We start from the raw sequence: 18,468 nt of genomic DNA, 5'->3' as shown, positions 1-18,468 counted from the left end.
TCTTGTGAATGATTCACCTGCTCAGGGCACAATCGTATTGCGAGGCCTGAAATCTCCCAAACCTGGAGGCTACAGGCACCCTATTCAGTGTGGGATATGAGGCATTTTACCACCCTGCATTTTCCATGATAGAATTGTCCCCTTAATTATACTGGTTTAAACAAAAGTAAACATAGAAACAGAGCAGGTCAGAAGGGGTCTCCAGGGCCATCTAGTCTGACCCCTGACTCCAGCCAGCTCCACTCATGACATGCCTGCCATGTGCATGTCCAGCCTGTCCTTGAACACCCTCACCGATGGGGCTTCAACCACCTCCTATGGAAGTCCATTCCATACCCTTGGGGTCCTAACTGTCAGGAAATACTTCTTGGCATCCAAATTGAACCTTGGTTCCCTGAGCTTTTTCCACAGGGATGCGTCCTGCCCTCCTCCACAGGGGAGAACAGGTCTCTACCTCCCTCCATGTGACACCCCCTCACATACCTGTATGTTGCCAACAGATCCCCTCGGAGTCTCCTCTTCTCCAGCCTGAATAGACCCGCTCCCCTCAAGTCTCATCTAATACAGCTTCCCCTGCCATCTGACCACCATCCTTGTGGCTCTTGTTGTTAGTCGCAAAGTCGTGTCAGACCCATCGCAACCCCATGGACAACATTCCTCCAGGCCTTCCTGTCCTCCACCATCCCCTGGAGTCCACTTAGGCTCACTGCTTCAGTGGCTCCATCTAGCAACCTCATTCTCTGGCGTCTCCTTCTCCTTTTGCTGTCAATTGTTCCCAGCATTAGGCTCTTCTCCAGGGAGTCCTTCATTCTCATTCGGTGGCCAAAGGATTTGAGTTTCATCTTAAGAATCTGGCCTTCTAAAGAGCAGTCAGGGTTGATCTCCTCTAGGACTGACTGGCTTGATCACCTTGCAGTCCAAGGGACTCACAGGAGTCTCCTCCAGCACCACTATTCAAACACCTCAATTCTTCAGCGCTCAGCCTTCCTTATGGTCCAACTTTCACAGCCATACATTGCAACTGGGAAAACCATAGCCTTGACTATACACACTTTTGTTGGCAGGGTGATGTTTCAGCTTTTTAGTATGCTGTCTAGATTTGCCATAGCTTTCCTCCCCAGGAGCAAGCGTCTTTTAATTTCTTGGCTGCAGTCCCCATCTGCGGTGATCTTGGAGCTCAGGAAAATACGCTGCACCAATTCCAACCTGGCTATATCCTTCCTGTAATGTGGAGCCCAGAACTGAACACAATACTCCAGTTGCGGGCACACCAGAGTAGTGTGCAAAATAAAGCAAGAAAAGAAACCAGAAACTAAAGCAGAGAATGTGCTTGATTCATGGAACGGATTGTGATAGGTCAGCATTCCCTAACCTGGCACCCATGTGATGCGAGTTGTAGGCCAACAAGTCTGGAAGGCATCTGGTTGGGGAAGGCAGAGTTGGTTAGTCAAATAGATTCCTATGGTGGAGAGAAGCTTGTTTGGTCTGGGTGATACCCATGAGATTGGCAGATTTCCACTAGGTTAAAGGGGGCAGGAATGGGTGCTGCTTCTACCGTTGCTGGTCTTGGCAAACTGCTTATTTCTTAACTTCAGTTTCCCACCTGTAGAGTATGAGTCATAATTGGTTGCTTTCACCAAGAAAAGCAGCTTTTGCTCACTTTGGAGGGTTTGGGGTTAAAATCCCTAATTTGTGGCATGGGTTTGCATTGGTATACACAGTGACTTAGTCTATTCATCACAGTAAGCCACAGTAGGTTATTTCACCCTTGCTGGGTTCACATGTGCCCCTGCTGTAGCTTGCCTGTGCAATATGGCAGCAAGCACATAGCACAGAGCCTCCATGGGCAAATTAACCCATCAGGCTTGCCATGATGTGGGAACAGACCCAGTGTCTTGTTCAGGTGCTACAACAGGTAGTTCCTCCATTGGCCTCTCTTCACCAGTTTGCACTTGGCCATAATGCCTACTAGGTTCTCAGGCTCAAGTTATGCAGTTTACGCAAGGCTGAAGTCTAATTGTCTCCTTGTGCACAGCACATGCCAGCATTCCACCTTTGCTACATTTACCAAAAGGATTGTGGGTGGTGGTCAATGGAAGAGACATACTTGGAAGCTGCTGTCAGTTTGAGCAGGGAATGTGGAGCTAAAGGGATTTTGGTGTAAGGTCTGATCCCAGTATAATGCTTCCTATGTTCAGACAGATGAATTCTGAAGGGATCTCTTTCCTAGAATGCAAAGACTGTAACCAGAGTGCACATTTTCTTTAAATATTTATATAGCACTGTCAGTGTATGTGTTGTTTTACAGGGTCATGTACGAAAAGTGCACGCCTACCAGAAGGAACACCTTGGCAAGAGAGGGACCAAGCCAGATACAATCCAGATATGGCCCAAAGAAAGGGCAGCTGCAGGAAGCTTGTTTCACCTCTCTCTGCCTAGAAAGAATATCTAAAAGAAAACAGAAACTAAGAATTGCTAAGTTTTGTTTTTCTTTCCTCCTTTCTCCCAACCCACTTTCCTTTTCTGTTGTGTCTCGTACAAGGCTGAGTACAGGGACTATCTTATTATAAATTGATGTAGGCTGCTCTGTGAGCCCGGTTTTGGTTGAACAGTGCTTTTCATTTAGCTTTTCCTTGATTGTGTTGATGCCCACTGAAAGCAAAGGGGTTTAAGAGCATGGACCTGTTAGATTTTAAAGAGGTGCTGCTTGACTTTGGCTATGGAATCAAGGTGGACCAGCAAGTTCTTTATGATAAGAACATAAGAGCAGCCCTGCTGGGTCAGATCCAAGGCCTAACCAGACCAGCATTCTGTTTACACAGTGGCCAACCGAGTGTCTGTGGGAAACTTGGAAGCAAGGCATGGGGGCATCAGCAGACTTTCTCCCTCATGCTCCACAGCAACCGGTGTACATAGGCACACTGCTTCAGATAATGGAGATAAATTATCTGGTGGTGGTAATTTAGCCCTAAAGTCTCTGTCTTCTGGGATATATTCAGGGTAGCATGAATTCTGCAAGCAGGAATAAAGGTAGGATACAATACTTGGCATTATCTCATGGACTGTGTTGTTTTAAAGATAAATACAAGTTTCTGGAATTACTGACTTGAAAATGAGCAACACCTTGTAAAATCTCATATGCCAACAGGGAAAGGAAAACAAATGCCTGCAGATTGACAAAATCTGCTTGGTGCAGGCTTTGGGCAACACGGATGATGGACAAATGGAATAGGGGCTGTCAGAGCTATGCTCCAACCTATTTGCTCTCTCCTCATTTCTCCAGATTTGCCTCAAGCTACTTCTTTTTGAGCCAAAAATTTGCTCACCTGAGAAGCCAATCACTGTGGCCACAACAGAAAGGAGGATACCAGATCAGCCAACAGGTGTGGGAGGGTGCAAGACCACTTAACTCACAGAGGGAAGGAAAAGAGATGGGCTTGAGGAGCTGCTCAAACATCTAGGAAGGAAATTAAGAGTCCCAGGAAGCCAAAGACTGGAAGGCACATAGGTGAGGGGTGTGTGGGGTGTGTGTGTGTGTGTGAGAGAGAGAGAGAGAGAATATGAGTGTGAAAGAGACTAAGTGGGGTGGTAATGAACTTTAATGTAAGAGCATCAGCATCCCAAGCTGTTCTCCTCTCTAGACCTTCTCAAGAAAGAAAAAGACAGAGTGCAGTAGTGATAGCCTACAAGAGGTTGGGGGGGAAAGGGGGGTGGTACTGGCCCCACACATTGTGAGCTCTGCGAGATTAACTCTATGAGAATGTGGCCTCAAGGCAGAACTCTGTAGTCCTTCCATAACTGAAATCTGAAAAATGGATGGATTAAATCTGAATTTTTTAAAAAAATGAATAGCAGTTTTATGAAAGAAACAAATGGTAAAAAAACAACTTCAGACTGGGTGTTTTTTGTTTTTGTTTTTGATTATATATAAATATATATAATTTCCCAAGTAGGTATTCCTTGTGCTCCTGGTTCTGGCCTGTGCAGGGTGGGCCCAAGCAGCTCATCCAGATGAAATTCTGCCTGCCTGCATTGCCTGATTTAATTCATGCCACAAGTCGACTTCTTTCTATTTAGAAGGTCAAATCATGTGCCTTGGCCTTGTTTCTAAAAATAAAATTTAAAACTGGACAAGCTTGAATTTGCCGTGCTGGCTTCTTTTAAAAGGTGTTGTGAACTCTTCCTATTTTGCTTATTGCATCGCTTGCTTAGGTTCAGCAGCGGATTGCCTCTTCTTCAGTCCTTAATCTTATTCACTGTTATTCTGGGATTCCTTTGAAGCCATTTATCTAAAAAGAGAAGGCAGCGGCAGCCCCAGCCACACTCCTGGCTATGTGCCAAGAAGCTGAACGAGGAATCCAGCCTTCCCAAGGCTCCCCTCAAAGAGGCATGCCTAACGGGCACAAATGAGATGAAAATATCCCCAAAGATCCACTTGAAGAGAGAGGGGAGTAGCTGCAGGTGAAGGGGAGAAGGGCGAGCAGAGATGCCACAGAGAGAAGGCTGCCCCTGCCATCAAGCCCAGAACACACTACAGTTGCTGCATGTGCATGCAGTGCTTCCAGCTTTCCCCCAGGCAAAGTTCCACCTGGGGGAGCATTTCACCTCTTGGCTCTTTCAGGTCTTGAGGACTGACTGAAATTTCTATGGATGACCCAAAGGCAAAAGGCAGCGGCAGCATGTCTCTGAAGGGGCGCACCACCACATCTACCCCTACTGCTGACTAGTAGACGAAGAATGGAGAGGCCCATGAGGTTTCCACTTGCAATCCTTGGCCAATGCCATGTGGTGTTGGGACATACCACTGTCGACAACGTGTGGCCCCTTGGATGCGGCTGGACCGCAACTCTCATCAGCCCAAGCCAGCACGTTCAATGGGGAGGATCCAACAACCTTCCTGTAATCCATGGGATGGTCAGAGAATCTCAAAGGATTACAGGGATCTCAGAGAAACCAACCCAGAGGAGTCTTCAGGGCTGTGCAGAACAGCCCTGACCCATGCTGGAACCTCACAGCACCTCTGTTCTCCCTGAGGAGCATCCACTGGACAAGCAGAGAATGAATTAAAGGATAAGAAGAGCTATGCTGGACCAGATCACGGGTCCTTCTCGTTCACCCTTCTGTTCACGCAGTGGCCAAACAACTGCCTTTGGAATGCCCGCAAGAGGACCAGGACTGCCACAGGATCCTCCCACACACGTCCTCCAGAAACTGCTATTCCGAGGAGTACTGTCTCCGATACAAGAGTTCCTGCTATTCATGTCCATCAGGTGAAGCAGCACACATGGTCCATGGCTTCCTCAGCCCATCCTTTGTACTCCTCTATCCTCTCCCAAAATCACTAACTGGCTTCAGGGCCACTGAATTTTTTGCCACAACTGGGTGCAGGTGGGACACATGGTATCTGCACCAAGGCCTCCTTTGCATAAACATAGTTGTAGCCCCCACTTCCCTCTGGGCATGATGGCTAGTAAAAGCATGGCTTCTTTTCTGGCCATTTTCCTGACTTTCTTCATTTCAGAATGAATGAACATCTGACTTCCCTTGTACTTTTCAGGCACATTGCTAGTAATACTAGTGTAGATACTGAGTTCACATGAACCATGGTTAATCATCCTTCCATGACTATCTAAATCAGCTCAGTGTGTTAGTCCCCAAATGGAGGGAGGCAGGATTTGTTTATCTGTTTGTTTTAAGAGCATCTGCCCACATCAAGACACACTGGCAGGGCCAAATAATTCATTTTTTTCTGACAGCAGCATTTGATGGATGAACTAAAAATTCCCCAACCCCGATTCCCTCTTAGAAAGCCATCTGTGGCAGCTTTGCTAGGAAAGGGGCACCAGAGAGCCTTGCCACATCTGTGCCAACTTGCATTTGCTTCTTCCTTTTTTCTTTTAATCTATGGAATTTGCCATGAGAGAAGGGAGGAAATTATTTCCCACTTGCACTTGCCAAGTTCACTGGTTAACAAAGCATTGCAGGAAAAAAAAAAGCGGGGGCACAACCAAGTGAATCAAGCATGGGAAGCAACACAAGAAGAACTCCTGAAGTGAAGGAATACAGTGAATGGAAGTCACAGACGTCAGAAAGAGAAGGAAATGGTCACAGCAGGTATCTCTCAACCATGAACTCATCGGGTGGGTGGATTAGACAAGCGCAATTATAATATGGAGGAGATCTAATTTACGGCTGTTATGAGGATCAGTGAGAGAAATGGAAATGAAGCTTAAGGAAAGAGCTAAAATTATCCTGTATGTTTCCTTGAGAGGAGTTCACTCTCAAAGCTGCTCTAAAAACAATTTAAAATAATACACTAAACATTCTATAGTTTTGACCCAGTGAATACTGAACAAGGAGAGAGATGTAAATTATAGCAGGAAAGGAGCTGTCCAAGGTAAAACCATCCTAAACCATGCAGGGCTAGAAACACTTCTTGTCTCATAAAAGAGCTGCATATGCATGTAGCCTGTAGAAGAAAAGATGAAAGGGAACCATAATAGCAGTCTTCACATATATCTAGAGCAAGAAGTTGACTTGTTCACTCTTTACTCCAGAGGGCAGAACTAGAATGCATGGGTGAGAACTGCAAGGCAGCAGAAGTTGGGCAAACGTCAAGCAAATTCTCCTGGGATGAGCTATTTGGCAGTGGAACAGGCTGCCTCAGAACTGCAGCCTCTTTCCTGGAGGGTCTGAGCAGAAGCCAGATAGAAATGCACCAGGTATTCTCTAGCTACTTCTTGCATTCAGTACTTGGTTGGACTTGATGACCACAAAAGTAACTTCTCATTCTGTGATTCTACTGCACACACAGCACAATTTAATTCCAAGGTATTTAACTTACCCTCAGCATGGGCCCATTCTGGAACACATGTGGTTCATCACAAACCACACAATATTCATTCAGTACTGGTATTCGCTGCTCAGCAAACTCAATTGTCTGAGAATGATGAAAAACAGAATAATATGATCTGGTTAAAATGATTAACAAGCAGCTCAATCTTCTCCGGGTTTCTGAAACAGACTTGGAATTCTCTCTTACCTGCACAAGGAAGCCATTGTCTCTGATCGGAACAGATTTTGCACCATACGTTGGCTATTTAAAAAAGAAATGGAAAGTAGAAGTAGCATCAGAATGAGTGAGGCAGCTGGTAATAAATATTATAAGCACTAAATGGAGAATCATTGGTTTTGATTTAAACTGTGAATTTGTCAAATTGCTTGCATCATGGAATATTATTTAGTTCTCAGACATCACTCAAAAGAAAGTAAGAAGAGCCTTGTTGGATGTCACCCACACCAACCTAGTCCAGCATTCTGTTCCCACAGATCCCCATGGAATGCCCACAGCAGGACCTGAGCTCAGCAGGATGTCATGTTCCCTGGTGACTGTGACACATGGCCTGTGATACTGGAAGTAATATCTAGCCATTTGACTAGAGGCCATTTAGAGCCTTATCCCCATGAATCTCTCTAATCTCCCTTAAATAGCCAGGTTGCCTACTGGTAACTGCTGTTGTTCGAGTGGTTTTCTGTACATTCATACATATGGGCTGACACCAGGCTCCACACAGGTGCAGTGCCCATACATGTGATGCACACAGACCATGAAGAAGAGCTGTGGTTCTACATACTCACGTAGCCAAACTCCAGGTGAAACAGCACCAATTCTGATTGGGATTTTCTGTGTCAGTTTTCATATGAATACAGAGGTTAAGGCAGTGGTGCCATACTAATATCTGCTGCTGAACTGCATGTGATGGAGATCATGCATGGAATGCCTGCATCTCTTGTTCACCCCAAACACCTCCAATTAAAACAGGAGGTGGGAAACTTGGGGCACACCAGGCTACCACAGATCCTCCGTGACCAATGTCCAGGCCAGATGGAAGTTCAACTCCTACAACTTTTGGAGCATCTCCACTTCCAAAAGATGTTATTTATTTATTTATTTATTTATTTATTCATTCATTCATTCATTCATTCAGTTCTATACCAGCACACAATGGATTTAAGATAGTTGTTCTGGTAAAGTCCTTTGCTTTGAGTAAGTTCTCTAAATCCCTTTGGAATCTTGCACAAGATGCACCAGTCTCTTACCCATTATAAGACAATGCTTTATATGCTTACCTCTTTGACCAATGCTCCCATCCCTGTACCAATTTCAGAAACGCTCCAACAAAAGGACCCTAACCACCTGTTTATATCCCAAGCAGACATGAAAGCCAGGACTGACAAAGATGCAAACAGAACTCAACAAGAAATGCCAGTACTAGCAAGCCCTTGCACAAACTACGTGGACGTTTCTCCAAAACACATACAGACTACATAAAGCAAGGATTGAGAACCTGTGCCCCTCCAGATGTTGTTGAATTAAAACACCCATTATTCCTAATCATGCCAGATGAGGCTGATGGAAGTTGCTGTCCACCAATATCTGGAAGATCTTACATTCCCATCACTGTTCTACATCCCCTTGCTATTCAAAATTCAGCCAATGATAGAATTATAATTGAGTACAGTCACTGAGATCATAGTTTATATGGCAGGCCATCACAGGATACAGGTTGGAGGAGACGTTTTTCTAGGTATATCAGGCCAGAGTTCTTTAGATTGCTGAGTACACATCAGCACCTGGAAATATGCCCAGAACACTACCAGAATACCCATTTAAATTATGGACCACTAAAGTACCCCTACAGAGAAGTGCTCATCCTGGGGCTAGGTTGAGGTGGGGATGTATTCTACACTAAGTCCCATCTCCAAAGATTAAACCATCATTTAACAGTACTATTAAGACTGTAGTTGAACACTGAATCTGCAACAACATGAAAACCAGTACGGCATAGTGGATAGGGCAGCCTTCACCAACTGGGTATCCTCCAGATGTGTGGGACTACACACCTGGAGGGCACCAAGCTGGGATAAAGTCTGAGTCTGGAATCAGGAAGCTTGGAGTTCAATTCTTTGCTTAGCCACAATTCTGGAATCATAGTAACATATTTTCTGTACTGTTAAAGAATGGGACCTATCCTAGGATGCCTGTGCCAGTATCACCAATATCTATGGATTGGTGATACTGGATTCCCTTCACAGAGCAAATCAAGGCTCATGGCACGATGATTTTCAGTGTTGATGCAGGCACTCAATGTGAGCAAAGTCAAAGGTTGAGAGCTCGCAAGGTAATTTTCCTACCTATCACTGGAAAACGGAGCCTGCCCAGATTTCCCCAGAATGCTTTGTGACATTCCTTGGATGCCAATCTGTATTTTTTGAGATATTCCCAGAATGCACAGTGTGAGAAAGAATGTCATATCTGACAGAATAATTATACTATTTCTACCAAACAGTGGTATAGTACCAAAGTGTGTCGAGCACCTTAAATATACAAGTGCCATTTTCCTGACACTGGTAATGTTTATACTCTGCAGCCAATAATTTGTTGTAGAAATCTCCACCCATCCAGAACTGGTGCATAGTACAGCAGTGAACAATTGCCTTATTCTGCAAAGCACATTCCTTAATTCACAAAACAAGCAAACACGAAAACTTTCTTCAGAAAACATGAAAACCACAAGTAACATGCAACACATCAGTCAAGAATAAGAGTAAAATTCATGTCTGTAAGTGACAGCCTTCTAAGGCTGCAACCAATAACTTATTTAAGCTGGAAACAGTACACTGCCTTTAGAGTATACTCAGGGGGTTAAAATATGGGTGATGAGACACCATTCAAGTGTATGAACAAAGGTACAGTGCCATGCACTTTGCTGGAACTCTGTTTCCACATCCACATTTATCATAAGGTTAACTGCTCTGGAAATACGCAGGAAGAGAAAAGGCCCACAGAACAGAACTGGTTACGCACAGTGGATTGTGATGGTGAGGATGAAGATGGTGTTAAGATACCAATAAGCCCTGAGGTAAGAGAGAGCCTCCTGCCCTCTGCTATGGTGGGTTCTTTGAAAAGCTCCATTTTGGATGACTTGGGAGCACTGGAGTAAGTCTTGCTGAGTAACTTGTGGTTCTTCAGCCCATCTAATTCGTCCATCCTAAGGTTACTGGAATAAGACCTGCTTAAAAGTTTGTGGGGCTTCAAAGTGCTGTTGTGCTCACATCGCATATCCCCAGCACACGATCTGCTCAGCAATTTATGGGGCTTTAAAGTGATGCACTCATCCTGCTTGATCGCGGCTGAGCAGGAGTGGTTCAACAGTTTGTGCGATTTAATGGTCATGGTGTGCTCAGCCCTGGGATCGCTAGATAACGAGCGACCAAAGGTTCGGTGGGACTTGGTGACACATGTATTCTCAGCTTTAACTGTGCTAGAACAAGTCCTTCTCAATAACTTGTGGGTTTTTGAGATGCCATCTTGTTCAGGTTTCAGTTTTGTTTTGTTTTTCCCACAGCCTGGTGGAGGATAACTTGGCGACCTTAAAAGTAAACAGAGAGAAAAGTTAACAGCACAGTTGCTGTTAGAAATGCCCATAAAAAGATGATTTTGTCCAGGTCCATACTGTTCCCCTTTCCCCTGTCATGGACATGAATTCTCCCCGTACGTTCCCATGACTGACAAACGGTCAATATATGTGTATGTTGTGAACCTGTTTATTTCTTAAGATCTGTGGTAAACATCTGCACTGGCTTGTTTGATGGATGCATGTGAAAGGGATTTCTCCTATGTTGCTCTCAGCTATGCAACAAAAATTGTTGTTGGTGCCCATTCTCTTGGTTTTTAGAAAGGCTGTGAAGACACGTCTTTCTAATGTAGCCTTTTCAAGGATGTAGCTGTTTTAATGCTTTTAATGTTCTTGGATCTTTGCTTTACTATGTTAAGATGTCATTGCTTAAATTGTAAACCATTCTGAGAGTGTGTGTTGATATAAAACGGTCTATAAAATGTTTAAATAAATACATAAATAAATGTTGTTTGTTGCCTTAATGGCTTTTAGAAAATGAGGTGGTATATAAATGTAAATGAGAAAGTAAGAAAGGAAGACAGAAAGGCAGACAGAAAGATTCCACGTTCTATCATTGGTATCGCCAGTGTAACTGATGAAGTTTTGGTGGGTGGAAGGCAAATACAGGAAAACACTTCATTACATAATGCATGGCTAATGTGTGCAAAGCACTTGGTATAGGATACAAGCTACCCATTTACACAGCTTTCAGAAAGGGATAACAGAATCATGGAGATTTTTCCATCAATGGCTATCAGCCACAATCACTGAATCAAATCAACCCATTGTACTCAGAGGCAGCCATTACAACTCTCAGACACTTAAATGATGAGGCCTTCCCTTTTTTCATTTTAAAGTATGCTAAAAGAACAACCAGTCAGTCATCAGGCAGTAAATAAAGATACTTCACAGGTAATAAAATAATCTCTGTTCATATTTGAAAGTGTTATCTGGAGAGTTAGAACTTAATAGCTATTTCATGACTGTGTGAGTTTTTCCACAGGACCGACCAAGCAGATTAACAGCATCTCTAACAATGGCCTCTTACCAGTCACAGCTGAAAGTCACACCAACATTTTCACACACTGTAATGTCCACCACCTCTACAGCGCTGCTAATAGATCTCCACAAGGCACTGATGAAGGCCATGTAGGAAGTGCAATGAAAAAGATTACATGACGGGGACCTGAAGAACTTACCACCCAAAAAGCCTGATGAAACTGATGGTGTAATTTTTCTCAATAGATGCTCCATCACTTATCTAGTTTCAATGAATTATTCCAGTAAAACGCTGAAGTGCATGAAATTTAACTCAGTGAAGGAATCCATTTGCCATGATCTATGTGGAAAGGCAAAACCTAACTGGACCGCGATTCCTTCTTGAATGAGGAGATCCTGTGTGTGCTCCTCTGTGAGGGTGCTGAATTCTGCCAAATGTAGGGGTGGGTGGGGCCCAGCAGTTACATGCATTGACAAGAGCGGAGCTCACTACTATGACCCTGCAGCCCCATCTCACGTTGAAATGAGATGGCAACATGTGGCCCTCAGCCTAAATTTCACATGTCTTCTGGAAGCGATCAGGCCAGACCTGGAACAAGAATGATCTGTCTCTTCTCCCACTGGTGTGGAGAAAGAAGAAGCATGGGAAGGCACTGAGGCAGAGAAGGATGTGGTCCCACTCTTGTTTGGCTGCAGCCCGGGCCAGCATGCATCCTTCCAGAAATAAGCCCTGAGAGAAAGAATGGGTGCAGGGATTTGAGTGAACCCCAAAGAAGCCAAGCGACTTCCATGGAACCCCACAGTGCTTCTTTGACCATTTCCTCCTACCTGCGCAGCGTAGAAAAGATATGCAGGGGGGATTTCACTTTCTTCTCAGACATTTTTTTGTTGTGCGTACTGTTCGATTTTTCTTTGCCATTTTTCCATTGCTGTGTAACAAATGTCTGCATGATTCTGTAAATTAAACACATTCATTAAAAAGGTTTTTTTAAGTGTTAAACATAGAGACAAATCTTTCGTTGCCGATAGTAGTAGACTAGTATTATCCATTTGTTTATTTTACTAATTTATTATTTCTTTTATAGTATTTGTATACCACTCCATACTAAGCAAATTCCACAGCGGTGAACAAAACAAGTAAAAGAATGAAAACAATACAATAAAAAGTAGGCTTCAAACCCACAGGATAGCAATATTACTAGTATTTGACTTTGTGTGTTCTAATCTGACCACAATGAGCCTTTTTAGTCAGTCCAATAAAATTCTTGGAAAGGGATTTTAGGACATTTCTGAAATACTCCTGTTTCAGCCCATAAAGCACCTGGTCCATTGTTTTATCTTTGTAAGCAGATGGCAAAATTTACCAGAGTTTCCCATTAGGAGCAGATTGTTTTAAAATTGCATTAGCTAAAAGCCTGCACTTTTAATATTTGAGAGATGCCACTTGCAAAAGGCCATGCCCAAGGAGTACAACCATACAATTTGGGAAACCTGAGTGAGCATTTTGGTTTATTGCATTTATTTATTTATACATTTATGAGTCACCCATCTACCCAAATGGGCCTCTGAAGGCACATTACAATTAAAACTTAAAAGAATGTTAAAATGTTAAAATGTTAACTGTAGCCGAATTAAGAGCGGAAGAGTCTCCATGATGCAGAGATAATACATGCAAAAGGCCATGCAGAAGAAATCAACAAAGGGCCAGTCTATCCTCCCTTGGAAGAGAGTTCTGGAGACCACATGCTGCCACGTTCCCACCAATCTAGGCTCACTTGATGGTGGGACATACAGAAGGGCATCTGAAGAAGATCTTAAATTCTGGGCCGGTTGGCTTGAGAAGAGAGGAGAACTATAAAAAGATAGGCAGAAACCATTGGGAGTTTTATAAGTAAGCACCAACTCCTCGAATTTTGCCCAGAAAATGATTAAAAGACTGTAGTTGATACAAGACCATATATATGGGCCAAAAAGCATGCATCAGAAAGCAAGCAAACCACTGCATTTGGCATTATCTGTCATTTGCAAACTCTTTGAGGGCAGTCCCATGTGAAACACATTACACTAATGTCAAGATGTCTAAGCAAAACATCTTCCTTCAGACAGCACATTTGTGTAGGCATATTAAACTAGACTTGACCCTAGAGGATGCCTTCAAAAATTAAAAGGAACATCAAATCAGTATTTTTGTTACAGACAAAATATCTAAACATCTAGGGATAGCCATCCTTAATTATGCTGTTGAAAGGAACAGGAGAAGTGTAAAATATGCAGCTATTTTAGTTATCTTGATCTAGCTTCCTTTGGAGTTGTCAGAAAACATGTGCCTATAACACTGCTGTTAATAATTTGTCTGCACTGGGCCCGACACAATTGTCAGAATCAATAGCTTGCAACAATATACAAAGTATAACATCTAAAAGATGATGTAGCTTTTCCAGAACTCACTTCTTCAGCTGATGTCCCAGTCCAAATCTTTCTTTAGTAGAGATCTGAAACACATCAACTGTGGGCACTGTAGAATAGAAAAACATTGGTAGGCTGACATATTTCAAAACTCACTGCTGCTCAGTATTGTAGTGAGGTAGCCGAGGCTGATCTGGGGCAACCTTTGTGGAAGCAAAGTGCTCAAGATTGTTCCAAAGAGATGATGCCCAGGCTGCACTCCTGAGTTGCATGTACATATAAGGACAGCACCCTTCCCACAGGATCCCTGCCAGTGGCGCAAGCATTGCTGCCTGGCTGACTCACTGCCACTCACCAACAGGGATATACTTCAGTGATTTCTTCCCCTAGAATGAGCTTGCTTAACACAGGGGTGGGCAGCTTGCCCTCCTGATATTTTGGCTTACAACTCCGGTCAGCCCTCACTAGCATAGCCAATGTTTAGTGAACCTGAGATGTGCAAGTCAAAACATCTGGAGGTTCACAAGTTGTCCAGCCCAGATCTAAATTAGCTTATTTCATCCATCACATTTTCATTGTCGCCCCAGGAACACTGGAGGCATCCTAATCTCTTAGCCATGTCCTCCATCTAAATGCCTTTCCCCAAGCCTACCTGGCAGTACTGGAATCAACAGAGATGACAACTGTGGTTTTGGATGCTGTTGCCTAGGTACTAGGATGTAGTTGGGGCTCAAGCGCTCAGGGAAATTACAATTCCCAAAGGTCTTGGACCCCACAAAGCAACAGCTGGCCTTTTCACTGCCAATGGCAACACCAGGAGAAAAGGAAAGGGGCTTCTTTGGTGAAGAAAAGGGCTGGTGCCAAAGCCAAACAAAGAACACCCAGTCTGTGGAAAGGGGTGGGCTTAGGGCAGTCTGTTAAAATTTGCCTGGACAGGCTGTTAAAATATCTAAACTTAGTCACAGAAAGGGGGTAATGTTGGCCCCATAATAATCATTGCCATGTGCATGTCATGGCACTCTGTCCCAACTCCCCACCTTTTGGGGCAAGACTGAGAAGATCCTGATCACCAGAGTGGAAGCCAGACACTCAGAAGGCAGAAGGGAGCTACTTGGGGTCCTCAAGACATTTTGGCCTACAACTCCCGAGATTCCTCATGATTGGTTTGTGCTAGCCAGGTTTGGTGGCAGTTTTAGGTCAAATTATCAGGAGGGCCACAAGCTGCCCATCATTGGATTAAGTGCAGTTTGAGTTTGCTACAGTAGCAGTACCTGAGGCTTCAGTCTCACATGGAACTCTCCAAGGTACTAGCCACTGAGCCTTATCAGAATCTGACTGCCTGGGTTGCCTTCCTGGAGCCTGGTCTTTGCTTGGCATTGCCTTTTTGGAGCCAGGATCTTGTCTTGATTGAGATTTCCTTATTAGAACCCAAATCTACATCTAGAAAACACACCCCTGCCCCAACGTGGAACTAGAACCCTGACCAGAAGAGTTCACAACTAGAGCAAAACTTAGCCACACTTTAATTTTCCCTGTAAGACTGAATACCAGTAACCCACTCATACAGAAATAACTAAAGCATGAAATACCACTGGGCTATGGGAGAAAACAGAAGAACCTCAGTATATGGGGTAGGCTCTGTATGCGCCTGTGTGCACACACACATAAAGCATGTTCCCACTTAAATCCCTCTTACAGGCAGGTGATAACTGGCTATAAGAGTTTTAATTGGGAACAAGTTTTTTATAGTTCCATCCTGTGCTGGATTTCATTGCCAAACTAACATGATAACATAGTAAGGACTGACTTTTAACATGGATACCATACTTAGAAGTTGAATGTTTCCCCTCTGGGGCTATGAGGACAGACTATATGCAAAATACTGACATATTCAGAGGAAAAAAGCTGCAAATTTGCTGTACACAGCAAATTTTCAGAGGCAGGAGGATAAGGTTAACCAAGTTCCATAAAACCTGTATGGGCAAGAGAGAAGTTAGGGGCCAACACAATATGACAAACCATGTGATTGGTTGGTTGCAGCCTTTGAAGAACTGGCTTTTCATAACTTCCATCATGATTTGCTGATCGCAAAATATTTCTCAATCTGAGTAAAAAGTGCTCATTGGCAAAGTGGTGATCAGCCTTAAGCAGAAAATTAGCAAGCAAATCTCAGGATACATGAGTCTTTGGCAGTCAAGCAAAGTCTTACTGAAAGACTGCATCTGAAAGGAGCTCAGAAAGTAGCAGAGGGAAGTAGCCAGTGTGTTTTTGCTGATTATTTCCCAAGAAAATAATGAAATGAATTTGCTTTTTATGCCACATAGAATAGGACTCATTAACTGCATTTTACCAAGTGTCTTTAGCTGCAGCAGCAGTTTCATGTCTACCTGTAAGATCCATCATAGCCCAACCCTCTAGACATGCTTTAGACTACTTTTTATTCCACAAGTTTATTCCACTTGGTTGTGAACTCCACTGCACAACCAAGCGTGGCAACTTTGGTGTGACACTGGAAATGACTAGAGAATTCTAAAGGTTCCATTCATTCTTGCAGGGCTAGATCCAGGCAGGAAGGCAGGCAGGCATCCACAATGCCAGCTCGCAAGGGGCAAATGTTCCTAATCAGGCATGGTGTTAATATAAAACTGAAAGAACAAATATAAAGCTTAGAGCCAGTAGTGGCTCCCTCTCTCTTCCTGTTTTTAACAAATCTGAGCAGGAATGCCTGTATTTTTGGTATGATTACTGGAAAAGTCTGACATTGGACTTTGCATCATTTTATGCAAGCTTTACTTGGCCTATAAAGAAAACCTTCCTCCAAGACACTGCCCAAAGGCTTAATTGTGAAGAGTCATGCAATTGGAAGAAGCAGAGAGGACAGTAAGAGGTGAGAATACACAAGGCAGAGTGTGATTTATAAAGCAGGGCACCTGCAGTGGACAAATATTTTCACACAATCATGAGCTTCCTTCCCACACTCATTCTTGGGAGGGAACAAAAGTAAAGCCGAACAATGAAATAGAGGGGAAAACCTTTAGCTCTTAAGCAGTCTTTTTAAAGAAAGAAAAGAACCACGGCAGACAAAAGAACCCCCTAATAGGAAGAAATGAGACAGGCAGAGAAACAAAGGGAAGAGCAAAGGAAAAAGGATGTTGAGTTGGAAAACAGTGGTTTTTAAAGTATCAGGATCTTATTATAGACAAAAACATTACATGCTATATTTGTGCAAAGGGCAGGTGGCAAAATAGAATCAACTGGAAAGGATTCAAATATTGGGACGGTAGAATCAATGCAGATGTAAAAGAACATTTGAAAGATTAATATGCTCAACAAGGTAGCATTAAAAGTAGCCCTTTCTGTTTGATCTATAGATCAATATTGCATAGCTAAGGGAATCTGAGATTCCTGTATCTGTGCAATGAAATGAGAAGTATAGTATTTTATACCATAAGAATTAAAATGCCACTTTACCCCAAGGAAATAGCAGATATATTCCAATAAGACTTGTCTGGGTTTGCCACAGAGAGAAAGTGAACAAGTTTTGGAAGGTGGTGGGAAAGTTTTTTGAAGGGTATTACCTCTGAGAATTGCTTTGAAATAGTATTATTTGTAGCAGCCAGGCTACAAAATGCAAAAAGCAGGGAAATAGCTTCATCAAGTGATGGAACTAATTAGGCAAGTGAAATAACAACTTAACTAAACACACTTTCTACTTTTTTAAATCTCCTTGAAGCAGGGTTCCATAGGCATTGTTAGAAGCACAGCCTCCACTGAATGGGTCCAAGATCTTTAGCAGTGCCCTGAATCTTGTTGAAATAAAGGTGCAGAGTTTACCTTTACTTGGTACAACAGGCTGCTCTTGCCAAGTAAGTCTCTGCTTCTGCTGTTGGTACCATGATGAGTTGTGTTTTCTGGACTGATTAGGCCACAAACCATTGTGGTACCAAGAAACCAAAGAACGGATTGTTGTCAGAGTCCATGGCTTCTAAAAATCAAACGTACTCCACTCAAATACTGTGTCAGGGCTCAAACAACAAAAGAGGGTACCAAAGTTTAAGGGCCGCTGCAACTTGAGTGTTGTGAGAACCCATACAATATGTGTAATTGTTATATTTTGTATACAAATTTATCCATCCATTCATTCATTCATTATTTTTGGTTTTGTTTGGTTTGATTTTTGAAATGCACCATAGAAACATTAATTATAAAAATATGCATACAGTCTGGATGATGATGATGATGATGATGATGATGATGATGATGATGATGATGAAAAAAGAACAATATATGGTCTGGTAATACCTGGTCTCTTTGAAATATTTTGTTAAAGAGAAACATCAATGGATACAGGCAGTAACTTCAGCTGGCTTGATTGTTAGCCCTGAATTCTTGGCTTCTGATAATAGTCCTAATGGGGGAATTACATGCAGATCACATGATCTGTAGTTAAACTTGATGCAGGCTATATCTCCTTTCCCAATATCATGTAATGCTATACAATGTGTGCACTTTGAGTCTTCTCTCCCCTGCAAGCAGCATCTCATGAAGAGGAACTGGGTAGAGAAATCAGAAACATGATGGCATCACATCACCCATTTTGAGT

At 43.1% G+C, this 18,468-nt stretch overlaps 1 protein-coding gene across 5 annotated transcripts in view; it reads right to left on the bottom strand.

Annotated features, from left to right (window-relative positions):
• Positions 1-18,468, bottom strand: part of PARP8 (poly(ADP-ribose) polymerase family member 8) — a 164,074-nt gene that overhangs the window by 30,308 nt on the left and 115,298 nt on the right. For 4 of the 5 annotated variants that reach the window (XM_044446283.1, XM_044446284.1, XM_044446287.1 and 1 more), the window contains exons 10-15: positions 13,908-13,974; positions 12,288-12,413; positions 12,049-12,189; positions 9,869-10,433; positions 7,043-7,096; positions 6,845-6,940 (exon numbers count right to left, since the gene is read on the bottom strand). In XM_044446283.1, the coding sequence (XP_044302218.1) occupies positions 6,845-6,940; positions 7,043-7,096; positions 9,869-10,433; positions 12,049-12,189; positions 12,288-12,413; positions 13,908-13,974 (1,049 nt within the window). The remainder of the gene's footprint in view (positions 1-6,844; positions 6,941-7,042; positions 7,097-9,868; positions 10,434-12,048; positions 12,190-12,287; positions 12,414-13,907; positions 13,975-18,468) is intronic. The other variant, XM_044446285.1, reaches the window with a different exon arrangement.

This window comes from Varanus komodoensis, unplaced genomic scaffold (assembly GCF_004798865.1).
Source record: "Varanus komodoensis strain SLA01 unplaced genomic scaffold, ASM479886v1 scaffold5, whole genome shotgun sequence".
Taxonomy (NCBI): Eukaryota; Metazoa; Chordata; class Lepidosauria; order Squamata; family Varanidae; genus Varanus; species Varanus komodoensis.
Note: the sequence above shows the minus strand (reverse complement) of the source record. Positions and strands in the feature narration are given on the sequence as shown.